This window comes from Phycodurus eques, chromosome 9, assembly GCF_024500275.1.
Source record: "Phycodurus eques isolate BA_2022a chromosome 9, UOR_Pequ_1.1, whole genome shotgun sequence".
NCBI classification, from domain to species: Eukaryota; Metazoa; Chordata; class Actinopteri; order Syngnathiformes; family Syngnathidae; genus Phycodurus; species Phycodurus eques.
This window is the reverse complement of record NC_084533.1, coordinates 21678544-21696425: the sequence shown is the minus strand read 5'-3', so window position 1 is coordinate 21696425 and position 17882 is coordinate 21678544. Positions and strand designations below refer to the sequence as shown.

Below are 17882 nucleotides of genomic sequence, written 5' to 3'. Positions count from 1 at the left end.
ATTTAATGTTTAGAATTTTATTCAAATATATGTCAGGGCTATATAGTACTGTTCTAGTTGAATAGTCTTCCTGAAATAAGATGTTCCTCAGTCTGGGGGTGTAATCTGTTCCACCTGAAATCCACGGCCATCTCCTTGGTCTTCACATTGATGCAAAGATTCTTTGCTCCACTAGATGTTTTACCTTCTCTCTGTACCCAGACTCTTTGTTAATGGTTATGCATCCTACTACTGCTCTGTCATCCACTTCACTACATGACAGTTTGGGAATCTCACATAGGTCAGTAGTGTGAACAGGAGGGGGCTCAGCATGCAGCCATAAGGGAGCCAGTGCTCAGGTTGAATTTGGAATCAGAAGTCATTGAAAATAGTAACCATATATTCAGGCACACTGCTATTCAATTTGGTGAAAAAAAGGCTTCTGGTACCTGTGAAAAATGTAATATTTTCAGGTACACATTTTCTTTCAAAAATTAAAGAATTGAACAGTGACTGTTGATTGGCTGGCGACCACACCAGGGTGTACAGTATACGGCCTCCTCAAAAGGCAGCTGGGCCAGACTCTTAACTCATGTGTCACCCAAACGAGAGCAAGTGCTATGGAAAATTGATATTCATTAGCCGCTACACTGAGTTTCTCCATTCAATGTGGCAACAGTAGGCGGAAGATCCAGAGCCACTTTTAAGCAATGTTTGAATCATCCACTGGACCACACTGTGACACAATCATGCAGAACCCCCCCTCCCACAGCTGGGTGTGACAGCCTTGCTATTATATCAAAGCCAAAAGGTAAGCAGAGCTGCATTGTTGGAGGCACGTAGTGTGTGGGGTGGGGGCGGTAATGCGCGGTCATGCACACGGTGTAGTGCGAAGTGCTTCCGCCTCGAGCGAAAGAGTTAATGTCCCGTTTAAAAAAAGGCATGTTTCCTTTGTTAATGTTGAAGGAACATCACCACACGAGGGCGCCACAGCACCACCACTAAACCCAAATAAAGCCTCACGACTGCAGTGCTGGCCGCACGGTAGACTACTGGTTAGCATATCTGCCACACAGTTCTGAGGACTGAGGTTCAAATCCCGACCCCGCCTGTGTGGAGTTTGCATGTTCTCCCCGTGAGTGTGAATGGTTGTTTCGTTTCCATGTGCCCTGCAATTGGCTGGCTACCAGTTCAGGGTGTACCCCACCTCTCGCCCAAAGATTGCTGGGATAGGCTCCAGCACGCCCGCGACCCTAGTGAGGATAAGCGGTTAAGAGGATGGATGGATGGATGGATGGATGGACTCCAGTGCTGTCATAGAAATCTCTTTATTAAAATATATCAAGCATTTGTCCAACAATTAAATTAACATTCTGTCTGTCAAGAACTAAACTGCTTCTTTTTAGATTTAAAGCCCCCCCCACCTCCCGCCCCAAAAGTACTGTACAAGTACTGTACTGCAGATCCTTAAAGATGTACTAGACTTATGAATACAACTCAGATGTTTCCTGTGTCAGCTATGCAAATGGATATAGACACAAGGAAGAGTGTGTACTGGTAATGTACAGTAGAAAAACGTGTCAAAAGATGTAGTGGTGGTGGTCAACCGGGGTACACGCACGCAGCGAAAATCGGTAAATCGATCATTTTCCCAGCTTTCTAATCAAAGTCAGCAAAGGCTCGGAGGTCAGATATTAAATGATTACAGCTATGTGTTCAGGTGTTTTTTGGCCGACAATCGTAAATGTTGTTCAATATTTACAATGGGAAATCATTATGCGTGTGTGTAGAGCCACGCACTCCGTAATTACGATGTGAAACGGAACGATCGCCAATTAAGTGTATGTGTACCGGAAATCGGGACAAATTAACCAAAGGCTGGATTGCTGGATGTCTCTGAAAGATTATCCTGAGCAATTATCAAGTGGTGTGGGGTGTGTGAAGAGTGATTTTTTAAAATCAGAAATGTGAAACCTGTTCAATATTTATGATGACAAATCCTTTTATGTTTGATCAAGTGACAGGCACCATGATTTTAACGTGAAATGGAACGATAGCCAATTAAGCGGGGTGATAGTCAGACTGAATTTTTATTCCCCCATCTGATCAGAGTCAGCAATGGCTTGATTGTTTGTTGTCTCCAAAAGATTATTCAGAGTGATTTACTTGCGGTGTATTAAGAGTAATTTGCCGACAATGCACTAGAAGAGCAGTTAGCACACACACGCTTTCTTATCACGTGTGGGGTGTCTCACATTTCAAACATCGGTCAAAAATGGGAATGTGCGCACCCCTGCTGTAGTTGGCTACCGACAAGTGTTATTTCATGAGAAAAGCCCTCCATCCAGTCGGAGGCCTCAGTCCTGCAAACAGTCCACACGATTCCCGTGCAGCCAGTAGCAAATCTGCGCAAACTTGAGCGGAGTGATGCGCACGGCCACGTTGTAGTCCCGGTTCTCTCCGTCCACCTCCAGCCACTGGTGCCCCGAAAAGATCCCGATGACTTTCCTCTCCCAGCGTTCCAAGGAGTTGTCCCACACGCGGCCGTACACCCCTGACCCGCTGGCCCCGGGCCGGGCGTCGCAGTGCTGGTAGATCAGGTCGCTGGATTCTTCTTCCACCGGGCAGAAGCGGTAGACCAGCTCTCCGGGTCGGTCGCTGTCAAATCCCGAGAAGTGGATGCGTCGGCCCGCCAACCCCTCCAGGGAGGGTGCCACGGCCAGGCGCATGAAAGCCCGGCGGTGGGGCCAGCGCAGCTCCAGAAGCGCGTAGTCGAAGTCCATGCTGAGATCCTGAGGGCCGTGGATCCACCCCTTGGGTACTCGGGTGCGCCTCACCCGTACCCAGCGCACCATCGGTTTCTTCCCGGATGAGGGTTCAACTCCAGTTCCATTGACGGACGGCGGGATGAGGAAGCCCACCCGTAGCTTGCGCGCCCCCTTGACGTAATCTTTGCCGTCGTGGAGGCAGTGAGCGGCGGTCAGGACGTGCCAGCGAGACACCAGGACGCCGGTGCAGCCCGTGGAGATACGGACGGCCGCGGAGAATGGGTAGTCCAGCAAAAAGTTGTCGCCCTGGATGTTAAAGCGGCCGTCGGCGCCGTAGATCTGACGCCTCACGCGCCTGCGTCGGGTTCTCACTCCCCTGAGACCGGCTCCCTCTTCCTCCACGTCCACGGTGGTCAGCGTACGAGAGCCGTCCCAGTAGAGGGTCTCGAAGGCCAAGTTGTCAGCGGCCCGGTGGCCTCCTCCTCTGTGGAAGCAGCTGGCGTTGCAGTGGGTGGTCAGGTCCAGATGAGGGCGGGCGCTGAAGTGGGAGCGCACCAGAGGGGTCGGCCGGTGAGGGACCAGGGTGGGCACCTGGGGGTGGATGAGGGGACGGTGGGGAGACTCCAGGCAGGACGACAGCAGAAGGAAAGGCAGGAGGAGAACAAGGGCTGGTAAGGGGGAGCTGCCACGCTCACACATGGTGCTGCTGTGAACACACTCACACACAGACACACACACATTAGTACTTTAGTATCAGTTCTTTCTCCACTCTTTCTATGCATTTAAAGACCAACAAAAAGGCCCAATCTACACTACCTACCTACCTACTACTTAACTGCTACCTACCTATACTACCTACCTAGTATTTATCTACCTAGTACCTACCTACCTCCTTAGTAATTACATAACTTCCTATTATGTACTTTAAGTACCTACCTAGTACCTACCAGGTACCTATGTACCTACTGGACTACCCAAGTACTGCCTAACTACCTACCCACCTACCTATCTACCTCCCCAACCTACACAGCGTAAACATTACACACCTAACCTAACCTAAGGTAACCATACACTTCCCCATGTAGCCAAACTGTGAAGTCAAATCAAGTGTGAAAGTTCCGAAAGCTGTTTCAACAATGAACCACTTGTTCCTGTACTATAGATTAGCTTTGCAAAATAGGATTGCAAGGCAAATAATCACCTTTATGGATGTGTGTTTGCTACAGACGGACACATTCCAAAGCAATAAAGAGGAAGTCAAGTAACCTCAAAACAAGCTGTTTCTTTAAAAAGAAGACAAAAGAATCCAAAAGACGTATCCATCATGTAGATTTGTAGGGTGGGTTAACAGGAGGAGATTGCTGATGTGGAAGCGGCCTGAGGCATTCGTGCTATGAAGAGTCCAGGTGTGTCAAAAGTGAAACCAGACAGGTTGGGACAAAAAAAAAAAAAGTACATTATTTCCCACCCAGCACAAGGGTGTGACCTGCACACAAACACCTAGGACTTGTCAGCTTTACTCTTGTAGAATTAAAAAAAAAAAAAAAAAAGGCCCTGCAGTGAAATCCTAAAGCTATGAATGTAGAACAAATACCTGATCCAATCCAAATCAAGCATGTGCAAACATTGAACGACACAAAGGCTCTCGGGTTACACTAAATTCCTTCTTTTGTTGGGAAAAAAAAAAACCAACCCCAAACAAACAAGGAAAGTTTTGTTTGATGAGCTTCTTCCATTCACTGTTAAATAAACTGTTGTAGAATGAACATGCATGCAAAATGCTTCATTGCAAAAAGCAAACCACTCCAAATAAAAATGATCTATTTCTTTTCGCACATCTGCTGCTAATATACAGTAATGCCTCTGCTCCACGTGTAAATCCTATACACTACTCAACTACCGTACTGTGTACATACTGTAGCTCATTTCTTCATAATTTATATATATTACTATTATAAAACATATATATTTTTGCTGTAATAGCCAAATTTCCCGTGTGGCACTCAATAAAAGTGTTTTCTTTTTTTTTTTTTATGTATCCTATTGTATATATTTTCTATTCATATTTGTCTACCGTGTCTCATAGAGCGAGAAACAGCATTTAGATTTTTTTTTGTACGTTCTGCATATCGAGAAATATTGACAATAAAAACAAGAATTCAACCCTTCTTTACTTGGTTGGGTGTTTCTATATTATTACTACAAGTGTATATGTGTGACTATTGCTGCTGTGGATAATCTATCTATCTATCTATCTATCTATCTATCTATCTATCTATCTATCTATCTCTCTCTCTCTCTCTCTCTCTCTCTCTCTCTCGCTCTCTCTCTATCTATCTATCTATCGAGTTAATGTAACAGTTTTAAGGAAAGCATTTAAAGTTCCTATTTATCAATTTCTAGTGAACGCACCACAGCAAATAATAATATTGTATATCATTTTCTTTGCTATTTTCTTTCTTTCTTTTTTTAATCAGTGTATATACTGTAGTTAAATGTATATCACCTTCTTTATGACGCTGTGCCGTCCGTGTTTCTATCCATGACTGGACCTTTTTATTCCCATGTGATGAACGGATCGCTTCCCGGGCGCTCCTGCAGCATCCCAGGCATGAAGGCAACCGCTGAGGCGTTTAATGACTTCCTCTGTCCGTCCGTCCTCCTGCGCGCCTACTGCGCCACGACGAGTGTTGAAAATGACGCTCCGGAGTTCGCACATACGCTCGTATCCACGCGCACGGAGCGTCCGCTCGAACGTGCACAAAGGAAGCTTCGATAGCGCCTCACGTCAAGCCCGCCCGGGGTCCTAGCGCCGGGAGCGTTTCCGATAATGGAGTTTGTTCGAAACGGCTAAAGAAAAAAAATCTTTCATCCATTTTTTTTTATAATAAAGGTGTCTTTTCCAGAACAAAAAGTCTAATATTAGGAGGATAAAGGTGTATTTTTAAAATTCACTTGTTAAAATATATTTTCCTTCCCTTGTTAAACTTTAATATCATAATATTACGCCTTTATTTTGGAAAGACAGAAACCTTGATTTTTTTATCCTGACAAAACACGTCTTTGTTTATGTTACATTTTTGTCAATTAGCACGGTGGGCGACTGGTTAGAGCGTCTGCCTCACAGTTCTGAAGGACCAGGGGTCCAATCCCCGGCCCCGCCTGTGTGGAGTTTGCATGTTCTCCCCGTGCCTGGGTGGGTGTTCTCCGGGCACTCCGGTTTCCTCCCACATCCCAAAAACATTCATGGTAGGTTAATTGACAACTCTAAATTGCCCGTAGGTGTGAATGTGAGTGCGAATGGTTGTTTGTTTGTATGTGCCCTGCGATTGGCTGGCAACCAGTTCAGGGTGTACCCCGCCTCTCGCCCGGAGTCAGCTGGGATAGGCTCCAGCACGCCCGCGACCCTAGTGAGGAGAAGCAACTCAGAAAATGGATGGATGAGTAAAATTATTTTTTTTCAATTTTTATTCCTGGCTCCACGTTAGCGCTACTAATTTGTATTTAGTGTATTATATTTATATATATATTTATAAGTTATTATAAATCAAGCAGGTAAGAGACTAATTTGGAAAACATCAAACTTTTATTGAATAGGTCTTTCAAGGAGATCTTTGATGTCGTTCCATTGCAATAACAGACAACTCCAAAAAAATCAATAATAATAATTCAGTTCAAAAACAGACAAGTCCAAAATGTTCACACCAATGGCATCGCTAGCCCTATTTTAGGAGGGCTTCAGCCCCCCTTAAAATGTTCTTAAGCCCCCTCGAAATGATTTGCTTCTTTAGAAGAAAATAAGTTTTGTTTGGTTATTCATGCTGTTTTTAAAATTTGTATTAGAGTACACAACAATAATAATGTAATGTCATAAATCCGGGAATGACAGCCTCTCTGAAGTCAGCCTGTTTTGAGGGGGTAGTGTAATCCTGTCTCACGCAAATGAGCTACTACTCACCCCGCCCCCTTGACTGCAGAGCTCGGGGTGAGGCCAGTGGCTGCTTTGTGAGGGAGCTTCAGTCCAGAGTCCAAAGAAAAAGCAAGTGCAATTAAAGACACTAAAAGCATCTGTTGTATTTTCACTCATGGAGGCAGCACTTCATCACCAAGCTAAAGATGTTTCCGTGTAGTCCAGCTGTTTGCCCACCCTACCTGCCGAGTCATGGGCGGAGAAACTCAGCGTGGGGCTTGGATAGTATATCAATGAGCCCCACTGTGACATCACAATCCGGCAACATTGAGAAGAAACTAAACATTTAGTTTTGGGCTTAAGCAGAAATTTCCCAGGCAGGTAGGCGACATCCAAAGAAGTCAAGAGGATCATCACCTTCGCTGACCTTGACCCCCAGCTCTCCTTAAGGTCATTCAGGCCTGTGGCAACCTGAGGAATTTGGGACGCGCCACTGGGACGCGCCACTGGGACGCTCCAGAGGGGTCAGCGGGGCGCTGGCTGGCCAAACAAGAGCTCCCAGTCATGGAGACGGCGCGCGTAGGAATGTCCAACCCGGCTCCGAAGACGACCACACAAGTCAGGATGGGGCACAACACGGACCTTGTTGGCTCGGGTGCACGCACGCACTCACGCAGACACGCACACACGCACACACACACACACACACACACACACACACACACTCACACAATCAGTCACTCTCTCTTTCTCTTTTGCATGAAGCAGTAAGTGATCTAGATTAATTCAAAAATGTATGGCGTTAGCAGAATAGATTATGTTGTGTCACAGCGGGAGAGTTAATGCATGCAAAATAGATTCCCTTTTGTAACATGGTTTTCATGTATTCATCGATTTTGGTTTTTAAGATAATTAATTAGGCGTTGAACTTTTACAAATGTGTAAGTGCCTAATAGGTTTTAAAAAATCTCTCTCTCACACATGCAGTCACTCAGTCACTCAGTCACTCACTCACTCACTCACTCACTCACAGGAAGGCGACGTCAAGACAATCTGCTCCTCAACCTCCTCCCAGCTGCTTTCCATCTCGTCATTTGAGAATTGATTTGACATGCTTAGTGCACTGAATCGTCTTACTAGTGAGGACAAAGAGCATAGTAGTATGTGGACCTGAAGGTGGTTATCAAAGATATGGAATAAATGCGCAAACAGCTTTCCATTCAAATTTGAAGGTATCTCGGCACTGGCGTGCAGATGACTTCCAGATGCATTTTCTTGAACCCTGATAGTGCAGAGCAGATAAGTGCACTGCATGATTCCTTGACTGCAATTAAAGTCTGGACGGCTCACAAATTGCTTCGGTTGAACGTGGCAAAAATGCACGTACAGTGGTGCTCTCGGTGAACTCAATTCAACTCACAACTTCACAACAAGCAGCATTTTGACAGCGAGTGAACAATTTAGTTGTTTATTGCCGCTCCCAGTTGAAGTTGACTTTCAAACTAAATGTAAAGGAACGAGAATGGACTGTACGTATGCGCCGCAACTCATTAACACATTCACTGCCATTGACGGCTTTAGAAGTCAAATATCCATGTTAACTGGGAAGGCTGGTAGTGATTAAACACTTCCAGTGGAAAGGTTAGGTTGAGTTTTAGTTTTCACTGTCTGTTTGTTTCAAGCCACTGGGATTCCATCTGACAGAAAAATGACCTCATTTTAAAAATGTGTGATAACGTGGGTTGCATAATACTGTAGATATATTCGATAGGTTGGTACTGATACTTTTTGGAGGTTGAAATTTCATCAAAAGATTTTTCTTTTCAAAGATGACGGGATTGCTCATCCAGTGGTTCAACTAAGCTTTTTATTTGAACTCGGTACTACAAAGGAGATGTGAAGTTAACATTCGCCGAGACAATTTCACCACGGCAACACCAAGGGTTGTCGTCTCCTGTTCCCTCTCCCTCTCCGTCCTCGCTCGGCGCTGCTTGGCTCCAGCCGGCCGAGCGAGCGAGCCGCTCCCGTCGTGAAGCTCCTTTCACGGGGATCGAGAAACTCTCGAACTGTGACAGCATTGAGCCTGCCAGTGTGCCTGTCATTATTATTATTAATATTATTTTATTCATTGTTTTATGTTTTAGTAAAACATAACACACATAACACTTCAAGCTAAATTTGCACACAAATGGTGCAGCACCACATGCAAACACACAATAGAACAATACTCACAGGCATCCTCTGCCAAAAACTACTCATATTACTGCAATATAGCAATCTAGATGTGAAACACTTTGTTGCGTTTGTCTCTATGTCTGTATTATACTGCACCCAGGTGGGCAAGGCACAAACACCGAAAGACGTGGAACAATTTCCACTTAATTAGAGCACAAAATATGGCAAAAACTGTTGAATTCTATTTAATGATGTCTTTTCTGGATCTTTTTATAAAGTGCAATATTCTAGTGTTATTCTTTTTCTGGAACAGATTAATGGCATTTCCATTCATTTCAATGGAGAAATAGGATTTGAGGTGTGAGTGTTCAGACTTACGAGCGTGTTCAAGGAATGAATTAACTCGTATCTCGAGGCACCACTGTACTTACTGAGGTACTGTTGTGGCTGTTGGGTGTCAATCCATCTGGTAATCTCCTACTGTAATTCATTCTGTGAAGAATTGGGCTGTCACAGTTGAATTGACAGAAAGGCCTTCCATGTTTCAAGCTGTCTGGATAGATGTGTAATAGGCAACATGAGCCGCGGTTCCTGAGTTCCGAGGTTGACTGGCGACTATCTTTGTCAGAAGTGACATCTTCACCTTGGTGGAAAGTTGATTTAAGGCAGATGGAAAAACAGCTGCCCGGAATCCATCCTCCTGACATCTGTTAAGTTCCACTTAAAATGTTCTGGCACGGAACGTCGATTTCGTGTGGGGTCGCAAAGGGGCGCGCCATTTTACAAAGCCCTTTGAGCATTTAATCCATATTCTTGATATCCATCTTAAGGTACATGTACTAGTATGCTCTTTGCTCTTTATTAGGGCAACTTTGGCACCCTAGTAGGACAATTACATGCTAAATGTGGGGCAAACCTAGCTAGCTGACAACTGGGTGAAGTTTTTCCCTTGCCTGTGTCACGTCACCAAGAGTTCAGTTGGTTTTCTGATCTACATGCACAGTGGTACCTCGGTTCAGAACTTAATTAACAAACCAAGGTAATGTTTTCCATTAAAATGAATGGAAATGCAATTAATCCGTACCGGATAAAAGTTCTATTTACCTTGTTTTTATTGGTGTGTGGTTAAATCGACGCCGTGGCTCTGAATCGATTGCCTCACGTTCACGCAATCACCTGCAGGCACTTTCAGGTTTATCCAGGGGCAGTACTCCCTCCCTCACTAAACGAAGGCGGAGATCTTCGCCCGTGACATAAATCAGCTCGAGAAAGTCGAATGACCTGACTTCAGGCCTCTCGGTAGAAAAACGTCTGGAACTCAGGAATGCGTGGACGATATTAATTCATATTTCACAGGTTTACTGAGGCATGATAGAAACAATATTCCATCCCAAACACGAGAAAAAGTCGGTTTGGTCAAATATGGCACCTTTAACTGAAAATAACGCGCTAGCCAAGATTTGTTTTTTAATCTAGTACATAAACTGAATTGTTGTTGAGGTTCCACTGTATATAATGTATGAGCCTGGTTCTTGATCTACTCCGTGTCTAAGGTGTCGTGAGCTCATTTCTGTTGTGAATTGGTGCGATTCAAATAAAATATGCTTGTCTGAGTTTGCATATGAAGTGCTGCTTAAATACACAAACAACTGTTCTCTGCTAAGCGGAGCCATCCAAGAGCAGGTGATTGAAACAGCAACAAAAATGTTGACCACATCTCCAAGGTCTCCGCTCCAGCCTTCAGTCAGACACGTTTTTCGGTGACTTCTTACTCACACTTTCCAGCATGATTCATCGGAGAAAATAAGAAAAAGGTGCTAAACGTTCACCTCACGAGAGCAACAGCTGTCAAATTCATTAAAGCGCATCCATTAGAGCGGCGGAGAGGAAAGCCGACGACGGAAACTAGATGTCAGCTTGTTTGACTTTCTGGAGGCTTATTCCTTCCTCTAATTACTGGTAGCCGAGCGAGGTTGCCGTGTCGGCTGGATTCCGCGGCAGTGACTTCAGAAAAATGTCACCACCAAACAAAAATGTCATCAAAAGTGTCGAAACTTTAATGTGATGATCTGGTCTAAATTTGTTGAGTTTGGAATGTGGGCCTGTTGAGCTGAAGACTTTTCTATGATTGCGTTGTTTGAACGGCAACAGATTCATTGGACTTTCTGCCGTCTCGTGGGGCGGATCTCAAACTGGGGTACCCGGACCCCCTTGCGGTCCGCGAGCCGTAGCTTGGGCCGTACCTTTGGGGTTCGGAAAATAATTCGCAATAGATTATGTGGTATCATTTAAAAAGTGTATAACTACATATTGGGATACCAATAAAACCAAAAATAATTGTGCAATTTGTGGTTTTTTTTTTTCAAAACAAAAGGCATATTGTTACAAAAATAAAGCACTTTGTTTAAAAAAGGCCCATTTATATTTGTTTTGTTTTACAATAAAGGCATCTTTTCCAGTATAAAAGGTGAAATATTACAAGAACAAAGTTTGATTTTTGAAATTTACTTGTTAAAATCTGACTTTTTTCCCTTGTTTAAATAATATTTCAACTTTATCTTGAAAATATACAACTTTATTCCTGCAAGATTTTTATCCGGACAAAATACATCTCTGATCGTGTAAAGATTATGTTTTTTGTTGGAAAAAAAAGTAATTTCATTCCAATAAAATTACAACACTTTCTCGAAAAAAAAATGCATTTGTTATCATAATTGAACGAAATTTTTCTAAAACAGCCATTTTTTAAAAATTTCTATGGCAATCAGGGGTACACATAGTAGTTATTGTACGAGAATGGAATAATATTAGGAGAATAAAATACTGTTTTTGGAGTTCACTTGATAAAATATGACTTTCTTCCTTCATTAAACTTGGACTTAAATATCATAGTTTTGCGACTTCATCTTGAAAAATATGTCTTTATTGTCGTAAGAGTACAACCTTTTATCCCAAAAAAAGGAGTCTTTGCTTTTGAAAATATTACAACTTTTTTTCTTGAAAAAATGTCAACTTTATTCTCATAACATTACAAATCTATTTCTAAAAAAAATATGAAATGGTTATCAGAATTTTACAAAATCATTCAACAACAACAAAAAAAGAAACTTGAATTCCTATAGCATTTTGGGGACACACATGGAGAAATGTATTATAATATAGTTATATTTTTGAAATGTACTTGTTAAAATATAACTTTACTCCCTTGTTAAACTTTGGCTTGAGTATTACTACTTTACTTTTACGACTTTATTCTCGTCAGATTCAAACTTTGTATCCCGACAAAACATATGACTTCTTTCTCATAACATAATCACTTTTTTTTCCCCCCAAAAATATGAATTTGTTATTGTCACTTTAGAATTAGAATAGAACATTCATACAACAGAATGCTTTGTGTTCAACTCAATACTGTTGGTTTCCATTTCACTCTTACCAAGTCTGTGAGCAAATTGTGACAATATCATTATTATTTCAGTATGTAGACTGACATAACAATGACAATGACGTACAGAAAATGGATGGATGGTGCGCCATATGATTTTTCTCATGCCAAACATGTGCCTTGGCTCAATAAATGTCGGGAACCCCGCCTCAGATTTCCGTGCATTAAGCACAAGTCAAAGTCTATAAGGTGCAACACTGAGCTGAGCTGGTGTATGTTCCACATGAGCACGCGTAGGCATGCAAGGTGGGCCGACCAGATTAAGGCTTGTCATGCCGTGAGAGCCCCCCCCCCCCTGACCCCACCACGACTCCCCCATCATTACACTTTCTGGAAGCAAAGTGGGATTTCTGAACAGGATCACAGCGCTTTCTCTCAGACGCTTTAATCTAATTGGCTTCACGTTCAAACAAGCCGTGTGAGACTCCAAACAGTGGAAGAGGTTTTCATAACAGCCAGCACACAAAGTGGAGCATAAGGGACTCGCTACGATCAGGCTTTCCCAACCTTGCCCAACCCGGGTTCGACCTTTGGCAACATTACGGCGATGGATCCTGATTAAAACAAACTATTTTAAACTAAAAAAAAAACCACTTCAGTGTACTCTCTTTCCGGTTCAATAGATAATTAAAAACAAAAATCGAATTCGAATTTTCATTCGTTGGGTAATGACGTGTCTTTATTTTGGAACAGGACTAATAGTAATGATTTCGGATGTCATTCGTTACTGTCAAGACGAATAAGGGCGAGACCAAGACTTCGTTATAACTCTTGAAGCTACGGCCCATTTGAACACAAACAGTGCATCGACACATGTAGACAGACAATATAACAATAATTACATCATGTATATCTTCTGTGAAAAAGGACTAATATTACTGCAGTTTCCTAAGTCAGTTGTGAAACTCTTCTTTATTTGTATCTCCATGATTGCATTATACTGTCCCCTGGTGGCCATGTCACACATACTAGAAGGCGCAGGAATTTTCATTCTTTACTTTCTATTTAATTATGTCATTATTGTATTTTTAAAAAAAAATAAAGTACAATATTATAGAGTGCTATTCTCCTGATTTAAAAATACATTACCCAAAAAATTTTGTTGTGTTTTTGGGGAGGCTGGAATGGAATAATGGCATTTCCATTCATTTCAATGGGGAAAGATGATTTACGGTACGTGTGTTTTCAGTTATGAGCGTGGTCACGGAACAAATTGAACTCGCACTGAAATAATGATGACCTTGTCTAAATTTACTCACAGATTTATTTAATTGGAGTGAAATATGGGCTTGTTTAGTTAAGCATAAAGCAATTACTGTGTTGTATGAACAGGTTTATTGTGATTTTTGCCATCTAGTGGAAGAGCATTTCATTGTTCTGCCTGTCACTATTTGTCACTAGCATAGATAGATGAACAATCTATTTAATTGGTAGTAAATAATACTTTTCCCCTGCCACAAATGATGATCGCACACAGCAATGCGGTTGGGAATAACTGGTATGAAAGTAGCCAAATTCATGACAAATACAAATATTGCCCCCTTTTCCCCCCCCGTAAAGCATGTGCTTTTAGTGTTTTGTGTTCTTTTTCCATCCTGCTACTTCACTTTTCTTCTTACTCATCCATTTATTTGACCACAGAAGTGATATTTTCCATATTTGTGTGCATATGTTTTTGTAGCGGTGGACAATAAGTGTGTGCGTGTTGGTGGGGGGCGGGTCACTCCTCACACGCAGCTGATGAAGAATTGCGAAGAAGTCCCAATTTGCTGCCTCCAGTCCCCGGTCCTCCTGCAGGGCCTTGTGGGTATTCGGCCACAACGTCTCCCTCGGCTAATGATGTCATTCCAGTCGGGCTGCGTACACTTGGAAGAGGAAAATGGGGGGGAAAAAAAACAACAAAAAAGACTTAGCAAAAAAAGACGTGAGGAATGCAAACTAACCGACTGACTGGCTGACTGAGTGCGTGGAAATCTATCAACAGAGAAGCGGAGAGTGTGTCTCATCAAATCTCAGACAGGTCTGGGCACAGTGACGAGGCGGCTGAGCTTGGAACGCTTCCGAAATGAAAACGTTCCGTCTCTGCACCTACTTTACTTATCGTCAAGGTAGAATTGATCTACGGGAAATCAACAAAAGGAAACCTTAACCTTTGACCTTAAACAGGATAGAGAGGCTGTTTGGAAAGTGCGTGTGCACTTACTGTTTATGTTTATTGTCAGATGTGTTTCAATGTAAACTACAAATGGTCACCGTCGGGTGGAAACCCTCGGATGTGCAAATATGTTTTTTCCCCCTAACAAATCGTTACTATTCGTCTGTCCCGACGTCATCTGTTATTTGTACGCGTTATCAACCAATTCAGAGTTAAAAATAGCTCGAGAACAAATATATTAACTCTCTTAGACACTTAAATTGCGTGTTGTAAAGCTCTGCCCTCTTCCCTCACGCTGCGGGAGCTGTGTGGCATTATGTTCCCTCAAGATTTAAAGTCTGGATTTTTTTTTAGATAAAAAGTGAAAATAGGTTAGATACTTTATATTTGAGTAAGCCTGTTTTGTTTATAATTAATCGTCCCTTGAAAAAAGTTATTAAAAGAAAATATATATATATATTTTTTTTTACAAATAGGCAGTAAATAAGCATTGGGCATTTTAAGACCTGCAGCGTACATCCAGCCTAATTATTATTATTTCAAAAAATTGAAAATGTTTATTTATTTATTTTTTTATTTTTATTTGAAAGACATTTGTGACTTCATGTCATCTCAGCACAGCGACGCTCTTGCACAAGGGTTCAAAACTTTTCCAGTTGTGAGTCTGGGAATGTATCTGCCTTACGGGTGCTCCGAAGAGATGGATTTCAAGGCTCCTGCTTTTTGTTTTGAGACTCCGGCATTGACGTGCACCCCCCCTATGTATCTGGCCTCATGACTCCAGTTACACCTCGAGGACCCTCGGGGCATCCGGCTGGTGGACCCTTGCTGTGTCACGGTTTCAGAGCCAGCCCAAGATGAAGCAAAAGTAGATTTTGGGGCGCCCTATCCGTGCTAATAATATTGATTATAGGATCATTCATACAGCTGCCATTACAGTTAGTGTAAAGGTGTCATATGGAGCATGAAAGTAAACTCGTAAAAAAAGTTGCATATACAAAACACAATAGAACAATATGCAACTGTGACACATACAGTACATCATGATCTGGAACAAGCACACAAGACTCTGTGGTGTTAACATAACAAAAAAAAAATCGACAAAGTTTCTTTCGAGATAGAAAAACAACAAAGTCCAACAGGGAAAAAATAAATTCATACCATTTCATGGAACAAGTATTTGAATTGAGGTTGTGAATGTAGTTTAGTGCTTCGGTTATCGTTTGATTTTCCTTCACATTTGTGTGAATGATGACCTGCGCTAAACTTGGATGCGAAGATCAGAGTGTGAGGAAATGAAAGCTTAAATATTTGGGCGCTTTCAAGTGCTCCCAGAAACGAGGTTTCGCGTTTGCTCGGGAGGGGAAGCTTGAACAAAAGTGTGTGTGGGATGAGCTGAGGTCAAAGTTAAAGTGAGGCCTTCACAGTTGGATTATGTTGCGTTAAAAACACAAAAACCTGAAAGTGCCCTACTGGAATGATCCTAACCATTGGTAAGAAATAACTAAGTACAAATACTTGGTTACTGTCTGTAAGTAGAGTTTTCAGGTATTCGTACTTTTACTTCTTTTTCTGATGATTTTGATTTTGATTTTTGCTCCCTACAATTGAAAACAGCTGTACTTTTCTTCTCCTTCCTTTATCAAAATAGGCTTGTTACTCTGCAGATGATGGATGACATGACGTAAAAAAAAAAAAAAAGTATAGTTGATACTTCATGTTATTGCTAAATCTGAATGAATTTTCATGACCTTTAAATGTTTTGTGCCTATTTTCTTTTGGATTTTAAATTAGTTAAAAACCTGGAAAGCATTTGGACATAAGTGAATAGAAAATAATTTATCATCATAATAAAAGTTTTTATTCACTGACGATCGTGTAAATACAGCAGGTACACAGTATTCCTGTCACAATTAACACACAAATGTACTTATATTTAATCAAATCTGAGCTGTATTAGTACATTTGTTTAATTTTCAGTGAATGCATTACTTTTGATAATCCATTTTTATGAGATAAATGTATTGCAGCAAGCTTTAAGCAGTCGCGCACACAAGAGAGAAACAAAAACTCAAGTACTAATCTCATGACAATCATTATTAATACCGACGTCGGCAGCGATATTAGCGATATTTAGATCCATCAGCCCGCCACTCCATTTCAGAGTTGAATGTGTACTTCTACTTATAAGAGAGTCGTATTTGCACTTCTACTTTAGTACAGACTATGAATACTTTTGCCACCGCTGCTCCCCGGGTCGGTGTGAGAAAGCCGGATCACGCTTCCTCGTCTCCATGGAGGAGACACAAAAGCATTCGAGACACAAAAAGTTGGAAAGCGCTGGGCAAACACCAGCAAATATTTGCAAGCTCACAGTCAACATTCTCTCCTCGCCAGGCCTCCTCTGCTCTCACTCAGGACATCGATTGCAAACATGTCCTGACATTCAAGATGCGGTCGACCCCCGTTTATAGCGGGGGATATGTTTTAGATCCGCCCGTGATGTGTAGGTGAAACTCTGCGATATGGTGACATATATCGTGATATTGGCACATTTCTGGAAAACGCAGGGACCGATATATATTGAATATTTTCTTTGTCGTTTTTTCTCATTTCTAATTCTAAATGCGGACTTGCCTGTATACTATAAAAACACATTAAAAAAAATAAAAATAAATAATCGCTTATAAAAATTTGCCATAAAAACGGGGGCTCACTGTAATTTCTTTTTTTTGGAGCGTTGCCCATTCGAAAACTATGCTTAACTCAGTAGGTTTGGATTACGCCTCCCCAAGAGTCCCCAAGAGAAAGGTGACTCCATTCCTTGTAACTGAGTACACACACACACACACACACACACACACACACACATATATATATATATACACACATACAGGTTGAGCAAGCACCTGAGTCCAGTGTGGAATGCTCCAGAATGTAATCCTAGACTTTTTTGCCTCGGAACTTTAAAAAGGAAAAGCCACCCACGGGGGCAACATGGTTGCCTAGCAACTTCCGATAAGGCCCACAGTGCTATCTGAGCTGTGTGTGTATTTGTGTGCGTGTGTGTGCAGCTGGCGTTGCTGTGCTATTCAAAAGCACTGACATTTTGAACCGATCTTTCATTCGGCGGCCTTGGGAACGCTTTGTGCTCATGATGTCATTGGGTAACGCAAGTTCGATCTTCCTACCAAAGCTCTGAAGAAAATAAGCTGTTTCTTTTGAGAAAAAAAAAAAAAAAAATGATTCATCAGGGTGAGAAAGTAATCTTCTACATGATGTTGACTTGGACATTTCCTTATTTGGATGATCCTCAGTAATTCTCTCATTTTAAAGAGCCTGTGAAGTGAATACAGAAATTTGTTTCGAAAGACATCACACATGTTTGAAGGTAATGGAGCGTATCACCCATGATAAACTGGAATCGGGCATTTGGACCTGCACAGTAAT

At 42.1% G+C, this 17882-nt stretch overlaps 1 protein-coding gene across 3 annotated transcripts; it reads right to left on the bottom strand.

The window, feature by feature from the left end:
- Window positions 1-1339: 1339 nt before the first annotated feature.
- On the bottom strand, window positions 1340-5476 carry prss23 (serine protease 23). Of its 3 annotated transcripts, none has more exons than XM_061685657.1 (2): window positions 5254-5476; window positions 1340-3464 (listed from the first exon to the last, which is right to left on the bottom strand). In XM_061685657.1, the coding sequence occupies exon 2, from the start codon at window positions 3444-3446 to the stop codon at window positions 2337-2339; it is 1110 nt and encodes a 369-aa protein (XP_061541641.1). In that variant the 5' UTR covers window positions 3447-3464; window positions 5254-5476; the 3' UTR covers window positions 1340-2336. The 3 variants fall into 3 exon arrangements, with proteins under 3 accessions (XP_061541641.1, XP_061541639.1, XP_061541640.1); XM_061685655.1 differs by having other exon boundaries at window positions 1341-3453; XM_061685656.1 differs by having other exon boundaries at window positions 1341-3450.
- Window positions 5477-17882: the final 12406 nt, after the last annotated feature.

Bases quoted from the DNA above. Each gene is read 5' to 3' on its own strand.
- prss23 (XM_061685657.1), bottom strand. From the start codon at position 3,446: ATGTGTGAGCGTGGCAGCTCCCCCTTACCAGCCCTTGTTCTCCTCCTG.